General features: G+C 45.3%; 1 protein-coding gene across 11 annotated transcripts in view; it reads right to left on the bottom strand.

Moving 5' to 3' along the window:
- Nucleotides 1-12,649, bottom strand: part of flncb (filamin C, gamma b (actin binding protein 280)) — an 87,077-nt gene that overhangs the window by 54,608 nt on the left and 19,820 nt on the right. For all 11 annotated transcript variants that reach the window (XM_082977693.1, XM_082977690.1, XM_082977696.1 and 8 more), the window contains exon 2: nucleotides 5,287-5,535. In XM_082977693.1, the coding sequence (XP_082833819.1) occupies nucleotides 5,287-5,535 (249 nt within the window). The remainder of the gene's footprint in view (nucleotides 1-5,286; nucleotides 5,536-12,649) is intronic.

The following is a 12,649-nucleotide window of genomic DNA, read 5'->3' on the forward strand; positions in this document are numbered from 1 at the left end:
CCCACCTTGAATAGGATCTCCTCATTGATGTCGTGCTCTATGGTAGCCCCTGCACCATAACCTCTACCCCCACCCCACAGAACATGCCATGCATACACTCACCAAAAAGAAACATTCTCATTGTCATCAAATCAACGTTTAATTGTCACGTGTGCCGAATACAACCGGTGTAAACCTTACAGTGAAATGCTTACTTACAGGCCCTAACCAACAGTGGGATTTTTACCGTTTTTTTACAATGACTTTGGCACTAATTTTGGAACCTTGATGATTTTTCAAAACTCTAGATACAAAACTCACAACCAATGATCAAAATGCTAATTTCTCAAAACTCTAACACTTGTTCCAATTGCTTGGATACAATACACATAAAGCTAAGATCATTTGTTCATTGAACTAAAATCACCTGTTCAAAATGACACAACTTAACATCAAAGTATTACCATTTCAAAATGCAATTCACACATTACATCTGAGATGACTGTCTATTCATTTCATTACAATGATCTAACTATCAATTGATACAACTGCTCAAAATGATGAGTAACTGTTACATTACTCTTAATGCATAGTTTTATGGAAACTGACAAACAATATTCCATGTTTAGATCATGAAAGCTTCAGGATAACGAGATCCATTGACACCATTACCGTGGAACATGAACCAATTGGACTACATTATCTAAGGATGTAATATTTCATCATCATTCTTTATCAGACACTGTTTCTATGGTCCCATGTACCACTTTTCCAGACCACTTTTCCAGACTTGACATTATTGTACTGGCCACTTTATTAGGCACACCTATCTAGTACTGGGTAGAACCCCCTTTTGCCTCCACAACAGCCTGAATTATTCACGGTGTTGTACATTAAGAGATGCCCTTCTGCACACCACTGTTTTAAACAGCTGTTATTTGAGCATTTGTGGCCTTTCTGATAGCTTGAATGAGTCTGGACATTCTCCTTTGACCTCTCTCATTAACAAGTTGTTTTTGTCCACAGAACTGCCGCTCACTGAATGTGTTTTGTTTATCGCACCATTCTCTGTAAACTCTAGAGACTGTAGTGCGTAAAAATCCCAGGAAGGCAGCTGTTTCTGAGATGCTGGAATCACCATTTGTTGCATCAACAATCATACCACGGTCAAAGTTGCTTAGATTACGCATCTTGTCCGTTCTAATGTTTGGTCGAACAACATCTAAAGCTCTCTACTCTATATACTCTATATGTTGAGTTGCAGGCAGCCACATGATTCGCTGTTCAAATGTAACCGTCCTTGATGGGCTAAATCAGCTCTGTAGAGCTGATGGCATGACCTATGTCATTGTGTGGGATAATGTCAGGTTCCACCATGCTCAAATGGTGCAAGCATGGTTTCAGGCCCATCCACAATTTACCACCTGCACTCCATTTAAGAGTGTGTTCCTAATCTCAGCTCGTTACCTGTATAAAAGACACCTGGGAGCCAGAAATCTTTCTGATTGAGAGGGGGTCAAATACTTATTTCCCTCATTAAAATGAAAATCAATTTATAACATTTTTGACATGCGTTTTTCTGGATTTTTTTGTTGATATTCTGTCTCTCACTGTTCAAATAAACCTACCATTAAAATTATAGGCTGATCATTTCTTTGTCAGTGGGCAAACGTACAAAATCAGTAGGGGATCAAATACTTTTTTCCCTCACTGTATGTACATGTAGGTATGGTTAATGCAGATAGTCCGGGTAGCCTATGTGCGGGGGCACCGGTTAGTCAGGCTTATTGAGGTAGTATGTACATGAATGTGTAGTTAAAGTGACTATGCATATATGATGAACAGAGAGTAGCAGCAGCGTAAAAGAGGGGTTGGGGGGGATGGGGGATGATGCAAATAGTCCTGGTAGCCATTTGATTACTTGTTCAAGAGTCTTATGGCTTGGGGGTAAAAACTGTTGAGAGGCCTTTTGGTCCTAGACTTGGCGCTCCGGTACCGCTTGTCATGCGGTAGAAGAGAGAACATTCTATGACAGGGGTGGCTGGGGTCTTTGACAATTTCTAGGGCCTTCCTCTGACACCGCCTGGTGTAGGTAGAGGTCCCGGATGGCAGGCAGCTTAGCCCAAGAGATATACAGGGCCGTACACACTACCCTCTGTAGTGCCTTGCGGTCAGAGGCCGAGCAGTTGCCTTACCAGGCAGTGATGAAACAAGTCAGGATGCTCTCGATGTTGCAGCTGTAGAACCATTTGAGGATCTGAGGACCCATGCCAAAACTTTTTAGTTTCTTGAGGGGGAATAGGCTTTGTCGTGCCCTCTTCACTACTGTCTTGGTGTTTTTGGACCATTCTAGTTTGTTGGTGATGTGGACTCCAAGGAACTTGAAGCTCTCAACCTGCTCCACTACAGCCCCATCGGTGAGGATGGGGGCGTGCTTGGTCCTCCTTTTCCTGTAGTCCACAATCATCTCCTTTGTCTTGATCACGTTGAAGGAGAGGTTGTTATTCAGGCACCACCCGGCCAGCTCCCTGACCTCCTCACTATAGGCTGTCTCGTCGTCGTCGGTGATCAGGCCTACCACTGTTGTGTCATCGGCAAACTTAATGATGGTGTTGGAGTTGTGCCTGGCCACACAGTCGTGGGTGAACAGGGAGTACAGGAGGGGACTGAGCATGCACCCAAGGGGCTCCAGTGTTGAGGATCAGTGTGGCGGACGTGTTGCTACCTACCCTCACCACCTGGGGGCGGCCCGTCAGGAAGTCCAGGATCCAGTTGCAGAGGGAGGTGTTTAGTTCCAGGGTCCTTAGCTTAGTGAGGAGCTTTGAGGGCACTATGGTGTTGAACGCTGAGCTGTAGCCAATGAATAGCATTCTCTCGTAGGTGTTCCTTTTGTCCAGGTGGGAAAGGGCAGTGTGGAGTGCAATAGAGATTACATCATCTGTGGATCTGTTTGGGCGGTATGCAAATTGGAGTGGGTCTTGGGTTTCTGGGATGATGGTGTTAATGTGAGCCATTACCAGACTTTCAAAGCACTTCATGGCTACGGACGTGAGTGCTACAGGTCTGTAGTCATTTAGGCAGGTTGCCTTAGTGTTCTTGGGCACAGGGACTATGGTGGTCTGCCTGAAACGTGATGGTATTACAGACTCAGTCAGGGACATGTTGAAAATGTCAGTGAAGACACCAGCCAGTTGGTCAGCACATGCCCGGAGCACACGTCCTGGTAATCCGTCTGGCCCTGCGGCCTTGTGAATGTTGACCTGTTTAAAGGTCTTACTCACGTCGGCTATGGACAGCGTGATCACTCAGTCGTCCGGAACAGCTGATGCTCTCATGCATGCTTCAGTGCTGCTTGCCTCGAGCATAAAAGGGATTTAGCTCGTCTGGTAGGCTTGTGTCACTGGGCAGCTCGCAGCTGTGCTTCCCTTTGTAGTCTGTAATAGTTTGCAAGCCCAGCCACATAAGATGAGCGTTGGAGCCGGTGAAGTACGATTTAATCTTAGCCCTGTACTGGCGCTTTGCCTGTTCCATGGTTGGTCGGAGGGCATAGCAGGATTTCTTATAAGCTTCTGGGTTAGAGTCCCGCACCTTGAAAGCGGCAGCTCTACCCTTTAGCTCAGTGCGAATGTTGCCTGTAATCCATGGCTTCTGGTTGGGGTATGTATGTACAGTCACTGTGGGGACGACGTCCTCGATGCACTTATAAATAAAGCCAGTGACTGATGTGGTGTACTCCTCAATTCCATCAGAAGAATCCCGAAACATGTTCCAGTCTGTGCTAGCAAAACAATCATGTAGTTTAGCATCTTCTTTATCTGACCACTTTTTTATACACCGAGTCACTGGTGCTTCCTGCTTTAATTATAGCTTGTAAGCAGGAATCAGGAGGATGGAATTGTGGTCAGATTTACCAAATGGAGGGTGAGGGAGAGCATTGTATGCGTCTCTGTGTGGAGTACAGGTGATCTAGAATTTTTTTCCCTCTGGTTGCGCATTTAACATGTTGATAGAAATTAGGTAAAACTGATTTAAGTTTCCCTGCATTAAAATCCCTGGCAACTAGGAGCGCCGCCTCTGGGTGAGAGGTTTCCTGTTTGCTTATTTCCTTCATACAGCTGACTGAGTGCCGTCTTACTGCCAGCATCCGTCTGTGGTGGTAAATAAACAGTCACGAAAAGTGTGGATGAAAACTCTCTTGGCAAATAGTGTGGTCTGCAGCTTATCATGAGATACTCTACTTCAGGAGAGCAAAATCTAGAGACTTCCTTAGATTTCGTGCACCAGCTGTTGTTTACAAATATGTACAGACCGCCCCCCCCTTGCTGTTCTATCAAGCCGGTGCAGCGTTTATCCCACTAGCTGAATATCCATGTCATCATTCAGCCACGATTCTGTTTCTGATGTCCCGTTGATAGGATATTTGTGATCATACCTCGTCTAATTTATTGTCCAATCATTGCACTTTGGCAAGTAATATTGACATAACGGCAGCTTCCCACTCGCCTTCTGCGGATCCTTACAAGGCACCCCGCCCTGTGTCCTCTATACCTGCGTCTCTTTCTCCTGCCAATGACAGGGATGTTGGCCATGTCGGGTGTCTGAAGTACATCCTGTGCGTCCTGCTTTTTGAAGAAAAAATCATTGGCTAATCCAAGGTGAGTGATCGCTGTCCTGATATCCAGAAGCTCTTTTTGCCATAAGATACGGTGGCAGAAACATTATGTACAAAATAAGTTACAAATAGCACGAAAAAAACACATAATAGCACAATTGGTTAGGCGCCCGTAAAACTGCTGCCATTTCTTCCGGCACCATTTTAACATTTAACCAGTTAGTCAGCCCTGAACGTACATAACCCTTACCCCTGACCTGGTCTCATTTGGCTTGGTGTTTCAACAAGACTGTTTCAAAAACACTGGAGTTTCTCTGGAACTTCTCTGTGACACATACTTGGAATTATGGCTGAGGTTAGTGTTTAGTGTACTGTTTCAGTGAATAGTATGGATGATTAATCAACCCTCAAACAACTCTCAAATGAGTTACAACCTGGAAGACTATTGTCAACAAATGAAACGTATGATGCACAGATCTTGGATCAGCTCTTACAAAACTCTTACAGTTCTTACAGATTGACAATTTGCACTCAAACTGCTCCTCAAAGCCTTACCTTGGGCACAGTTGTCAATCAGTGCTCCCAGGGCCTTGCCATCCATCCAGTCAAATGAACTAACACTAAACTGTTTCTGAGTCAGCTCCAAGCCAGCAGAGTCTAACAGAATGAGTCACAGATCCTGCATCAGCGCTTACCTGGGGCACAGTTGTCAACCAGGGCTCCCAGGGCCTTGCCGTCCCTCCAGTCACGGTGAAAGTTGTTGATGGGCAGCTGGGGCACCTTGTTCTGGATCCATCCCAGCAGCCTCTGCTTAGGGGTCAGCTTCTTGGCGTCCTCATCGTCCTCGTCCTCCCACATGGGCATTGAGATGGAGTAGTGCAGGATCAGAGTCCAGATCAGACCCAGGATAAGCTTCAGGTTCCCATCCACGATGGCCTTACTGTCTGTAAAGGGGGAGAGAGGGGAGGGTTAAGGTCAGGTCATTTACTAAGGTACTGATACACTAAGTAATACACCATAGTAATACACTAAGGTATTGTGCAAAAAGCAATACTTCCATGAAAGCAATACTGGCCTCTATAAATTGTCTCCCCAGGTAACTTGAGTTGAACCTTTTACTGCAGTGGGCTAAATTAGGGTCACACAGAGTGTTTCCTGGTAGTCTTAAACAAATCTACCATAAAACAAAACTATACACCTCACACACATTGTTGGGGGTTAAAAAAGAAGACACCTGTACCATGTATGCTATAGAGTTCAAATGTATTCAATTTTGAGTTTGCATCCCAATATTACACTTTATTTACATCACAGACCACTAAAAAATATCAAATACGCTTTATATAGAAACACCGGATTTTCAGCGACGTATTAAAATACCCATGAGGCCACTAGGTCATTTGATTGGAGGAAAGGGCTATGCCCTCTGCCATATACGGTTACAACTTAACTCACAAACTGGGGAGCAGATTAGGTCTCTACCACACACACACCTGCCATCTGATTGGTCTGTTCTAAAGAGAAACAGTGTGTTGTAGAATCGTAATAACAGAGTATGCCCTCGGCCTTCAGCTGCCTGGCACAACAACATCAACATCTGTGTTTACTCTGCTCTTATGTGACCCTGGCAGCCCCGGCCTTATCGCCACGGTGATCACCAAGGGGGAGATGAGGCAATGGTATCACTCTAGGACTCCTCAGTCATCGTCTTCATAATACTGATGTTCACTCTTCTCTTCCAGCAGCTATCCATTTGTCTTGTCTGGTTGGATGATCCCTCAAACACACATCCAATTTTGAGGTGCATATTGAAGATATTGGAAGAAATGTCCACATTTACTTTTTGTCAGCCAACAATATGAGTAGGCCTTACGAACAGCAAAAGCACTAGCCTATGTCAATCTACTATCCCCCATAGTAAAAAGGTCCACCTATTCATTTGGAATAAATATTCCAAACATACTGTATTCTGGGAAAATCGTGGGACGCGATTAGATCCCAAATGAATACAACCACTAGAATAATAACTTCTTTACGCAATGTGGCTGACGCAACAGATGAAAATGTTGATAAACTATTAGGTTATTTCTTCACATTATAAGCGCAGCAATGCGCACATGGTAGTAGGTGTAGCGATGTACGCTGAAAGTCGGGAAGCAAGTTCAGGGAGTGAATACGTTTAATAAATAAATGAACAAAACAAGAAACACGAACAGCGCACCGACATGAAACAGCAACAGAAACAATGACGACTGGGGAAGAAACCAAAGGGAGGGACATGTAAAGGGGAGGTAATCAAGGAGGTGATGGAGTCCAGGTGAGTGTCATTATGCGCATAACGCTCGTGACAGGAGTGCGCCGTAACGAGAGCCTGTTGACCGAGAGGCCAGAGAGGGAGCACGAGTGTTCCATTAGCGGAAAACACCATTAACAAAAGTGGCCACAAAAGCAATTATACATGTAAGGCTTTTATTATGAAGATGCATTTTTATGGTGAAAATTATCTTCCCCAAACTTGAAAATGCTTATGTATGCCAGTTAGGCTCTACACCCCTTGTAAAGCGGATTAATGTGCTTAATGTTAAGTTATTTGCCACTTTAGTTGTGATACAAACCTTATTAAAACATAGGCCTACGGGCTAGGCTACACAAGGTGCGCGACTATGATTAGAAAAAGTTGCAAAAAAAAGAAATTGTTTCTTATGCTGGGCATCATTCACAAGTGATAATATACAATTCACATGTGATAGGCTAATATTGTCACCCATCAGACTATCCTTGATTTAATCTTGTCTTTACATATACTAAATAATATGTGTGTGAAATTTGTTTTGATTTAGAATGGACCATTATCATGCACCTGTATCGAAACAGGGGCAGTGGAAAAAATAAGTCTTCTATGTACTTCAATAGCGAATGGAGGACACTTTTCCACGTGGTTTATTTTCATGCCAGCCTGGTGGGCTATACTCCTGTTGTAAATATATGCAATGTGCTTAATATTAGGAAAGCTGAGAAATAAATATAGTAGGCCTAGCCTATAGAAAGCTGATCCTCCTATTTTTAGTAGAGGCCTGGGCTTATGGTATATGAGCTCATGGGCTCTCATGAAGTGTTTGATTCTTCTTTTGAATACATTTGCATTGATGTCAGAGTGATTAGAAGAACAATACAGTGCTGAGTACCAGGCAGTTAGCAAGTTTGGTAGGCTACTAATGACCATCAGCAGCATCAGAGCAAGCCTGATTACCGTGACTAAATGGTCACGTGGAATTTGACTGCCTTCATGACTCGTGACCACCGGTGTGACGGTAATACGGTCCAGCCTTATCTATGAGTTGGTCGTTGGTCCAGTCAAATAAGTACAGGGGGTGATGTGTGTGTGTGTGGAACTGGAACTGTATCATACAGATCAAACATATGGAAGTCAAATGTTTGTCTCCATTCCATGTATTCCATTCCAGCCTGTCCTCCTAGAGCTCCTCCCACCAGCCTCCTCTGGTGTGGGGAAAGGAGTTTACAGTAGTTGGGGGAGTTTGAGGTTAGTGGAAGTGGTAGGCTAGGGGAGAGTGATATTGAGAGCTAGGACAGATGTAGAAAGATTGATATCTTTGGCTGATGGTCTCCATTTTGGCTCAGTGAGGGGGCAGTTTCAGGTTTCATTCAGCTTGCAAGGTGCTGAGAGCAGATCAGCTCTAACGAACCCTGCAGAGCGGTACTACTGCACCAGCAACACACCAGAAAGAGAGGACCCCTCAGGTATACTGTGCCCGTTTAAAAAAAGGCAGGACTTTACATTCACACTCTCCCACTCTGACACTTCTCCTTCAGCACTCCTGAGAGAGTACTAAATACGCACACACACACATTCACACACACAAATCACACATGCGATAAGAGAGAGCGATTCAATTCCTTCAGTGGTTTGGTCCAGGTCCAACATTTAAAAGCCTGATATTTCCGTCACTGGAGTGTGTAGGATCTGAGTCTATGGTGAGAGCATCCTGGCTTGAACAGGGACATTCCTATAGGACTGCATCAGAATGGTCAGTGCGTGTGTTCATGTGTGTCCTACTGTATTGGGAGGGGACATTACCCAGACTCCCTGGCTCAGTAGTCTCGCCTGTCAACAAGGCTGTCAACACTTGCAATGTTGACAATTTACAATGTTTTTTTTTTTACATTGCTGGACAGTTAACGACCCTTAACATAGGACCGCTACACCTCCACTACTTTGAATTGATCTTGGAAAACTGCCTCGTCTAATCTTACTCGACAAAACTAAATGTTTCCTCGTAACTTGAAGTTGAACTCCGCAAACAAACAGCTTGCAAACATCCGACGGGGTTGATGACATGGTCCTGGAATCCAGCAGGATCAAACGCAACATGCAGGGAAGAACAAACAGCGGGAAAGAACAACAAACACGTGACTTAAAGGCTTGAGGAAAAAGGAAAGGGCATTAGGAGGGAGAAAGAGGGGGACAGAATTCCAAACTGGAGCTGGGACGGGGAAGAGAACATTTCCAGAGGGGTCAGACAGAGGTTGAGGTTGGGGGGTATTGACGGGAACAATGAATTTGGCCCTGTCGACAAGTGTGTGTGTGCGTGTGTCTGTGTGTGTGTGTGAGGCGTCTGTGTCTCTGGAGCCAAGGCATTAGTGTGTGATTGAATGCCTCCCTCTCTCAGTCTCACGGCGCCTGGCCTGGCCCTTTACAATATCTACTCTCTGTACAGGAGATAAGCGGTGTATCTCCCACACCCATTCAAATCCTCCTGTGCCATTCACCAACCACACTGCCACATGGAGTCAAGAGAGATAATAGAGCAGAGGTTGAGAATCGAGGGCATCCAATAGCTCACACTGACCCACTTCAGTTCCTCCACTGGAGCAGTAAAGCTCAAAAGTACTAAGTTGCTAAAATGATTTGCTGTCTCTCTCTCTCTCTGGATCACACAATTCTCTCTCCATCCTCCCTTTCCCCCTGTCTTCATTTTCCTCTTTATCTTTCTGGCACATTCTGTTACTCCCCTAACACGCCTCACTTTTTCACTCTGTCCCCCTTTGCCTCCCTCTGTTTGTCTCTCCCTCTCTCATTCTTTCCTCTCCCTTCCTCTCTCTCCCTATTTCTCTGTCTCTCTCTCTCTCTCCTCGCTCTCTCTCCCTCTCTCCCCCTCTTTCTCCCTCTCTCATTCTTTCCTCTCCCTTCCTCTCTCTCCCTATTTCTCCGTCTCTCTCTCTCTCCCTCTCTCTCTCGCTCTCTCTCCCTCTCTCCCCCTCTTTCTCCCTCTCTCATTCTTTCCTCTCCTTTCCTCTCTCTCCCTATTTCTCCGTCTCTCTCTCTCCCCTCTCTCTCGCTCTCTCTCCCTCTCTCCCCCTCTTTATCCCTCTCTCATTCTTTCCTCTCCCTTCCTCTCTCTCCCTATTTCTCCGTCTCTCTCTCTCGCTCTCTCTCCCTCTCTCCCCCTCTCTCTCCCTCTCTCCCCCTCTTTCGCCCTCTCTCTCCCTCTCTCTCCCTGTTGTAAGTCGCTGCTCGGAGACACAAAGCCCTGATGTCAGAACTTCACTCATAACACATTATCTCCAGTTGGACTGGGGGGGGGGGGACAATGTGGCCTTTCAATGTGGCCTTTCTGCCCAGAACCCATTGTTTCGCCTCCATCTCGGAGCAAAGTGACCTTTAAGGCTCTGATTGGCTCCGGAGGCGGGACTCACTGTTTGTTTGGTTACCCCGGGCAACGCCAAACTGTAACCCACTCAAACTGACACTGACTGTAGCACTCTAATGGGTGTACAGCCTTCGCAGGAGAGGTTGTGTTAAAACAAGCCCCTTGTTGTTACTGTGAAGGTGTCTGGCTCTAGTCCAGGTCTCATTCTTTCCGCTCCTCTCCTGGGCCTCTCTCTCTCTCTCTCTCTCCAGAAACAGAATGGACAGACGTGAAGGGTCAGCAGTGAGTAGGGGGGACAGAGCTGGCGTTTGGACAGCAGCCCTTCAGAACCCAGCTCTCTGACTGGCAGATTGCTAACAGATCCCCACTGCTCCACTCTTTACTTCAGTCTATTATGGCTCTGTAGTTGCTATGAAACACACTTGCACACATACATGCTGACATATAACCATGCTCACTGCACACTCACAATGCTCCACCAAATCACTGTGTATTTATTCCTTGTGTCAATAATTCTATTTTTTATTACATTCTGCATTGTAAGTAAGCATTTCACTGTTAGTCTACACCTGTTGTTTACGAAGCATGTGACAAATAACATTGGATTTGATGCGATCTCAAGGGTAATGAAGACATGGGTCTGTGTGTTCTGCGTGTTCTGATCTGTCAGCTCTGTCTCTAACAAATAGAAAACTAACACAAAGAGACTAATGCAGCTCAGACACCTGGCCTGTATGAGCCAGAACAGAACAACAGAAGGCCCAGTGAAAACACCTATTTTCAACCATTTTACTCACTGGGGGACAATGTAATATCAGCTAGAAGGTACATTGAGGTATGGGCTAGATCAGAAGGAGCCTCAAGCACTCTTCCTATGACAAGTAATAAGACAGTTGATTCCGAGGACTTCCGGAATCCAGTTCAAAGAACAGGGGAACAGAATCCTCCCATATCAGCTAGATCAGTGCAGAACAGAAGAAAAGACAGTACAGGTTGAGTGTGTGTTTGTACGCAATGGTCATAGTTTCCAAATGTTCAGACATAGACACAATGCATAGACATCCAGACTTATGGGTGTGTGTGTGTGTGTGTGTGTGTGTGTGTGTGTGTGTGTGTGTGTGTGTGTGTGTGTGTGTGTGTGTGTGTGTGTGTGTGTGCGTGCGTGCGTGCGTGCGTGCGTGCGTGCGTGCGTATGGGGGGGGCCTGCGCGCGTGTGTGTGTGTGTAGTAGCCTAGTAATGTGTAAGGGTTGAGTAAGGAGACAAAGTTTAGTGGAGTAGGAATGATGGCACCACAGAGTGGGGGGGATTTCATGAGGAAACACTACAGAACAGCTCCTGTTTCCTGTTGATGGGTTCACTTTCTCCTGGGGAAGCATTTGACCGACGCACAGCCTCACACTATCTGCTTCAGACACGTCCTGTGTGCACAGTGCTGTGCTATCTAATCACTCTGCAGTGTTTTTTCCTGCAGATAACGTTCAAGTGTGTGTGTGTGTGTGTGTACCCCTGTCCTGATGTCCCAGTGATAAAGTGAGTGGATAGAGTGAGTGGATAGAGTGAGTGGATAGAGTGAGTGGATAGAGTGAATGGATAGAGTGAGTGGATAGAGTGAATGGATAAAGTGAGTGGATAGAGTGAGTGGATAGAGTGAGTGGATAGAGTGAGTGGATAGAGTGAGTGGATAGAGTGAGTGGATAGAGTGAATAGATAGAGTGAGTGGATAGAGTGAGTGGATAGAGTGAGTGGATAGAGTGAGTGGATAGAGTGAGTTGATAGAGTGAGTGGATAGAGTGAGTGGATAGAGTGAGTGGATAGAGTGAGTGGATAGAGTGAGTAGATAGAGTGAGTAGATAGAGTGAGTGGATAGAGTGAGTAGATAGAGTGAGTGGATAGAGTGAGTAATGAGAGTGAGTAGATAGAGTGAGTGGATAGAGTGAGTGGATAGAGTGAGTAATTAGAGTGAGTAGATAGAATGAGTGGATAGAGTGAGTGGATAGAGTGAGTAATTAGAGTGAGTAGATAGAGTGAGTGGATAGAGTGAGTAATGAGAGTGAGTAGATAGAGTGAGTGGATAGAGTGAGTGGATAGAGTGAGTGGATAGAGTGAATGGATAGAGTGAGTGGATAGAGTGAGTGGATAGAGTGAGTGGATAGAGTGAGTGGATAGAGTGAGTAGATAGAGTGAGTGGATAGAGTGAGTGGATAGAGTGAGTGGATAGAGTGAGTGGATAGAGTGAGTGGATAGAGTGAGTAATTAGATTGAGTAGATAGAGTGAGTGGATAGAGTGAATGGATAGAGTGAGTAGATAGAGTGAGTAGATAGAGTGAGTGGATAGAATGAGTGGATAGAGTGAGTGGATAGAGTGAGTAATTAGAGTGAGTAGATAGA

Source organism: Salmo salar, chromosome 07 (assembly GCF_965601325.2).
Source record: "Salmo salar chromosome 07, fSalSal1, whole genome shotgun sequence".
In the NCBI taxonomy this organism is placed as follows: Eukaryota; Metazoa; Chordata; class Actinopteri; order Salmoniformes; family Salmonidae; genus Salmo; species Salmo salar.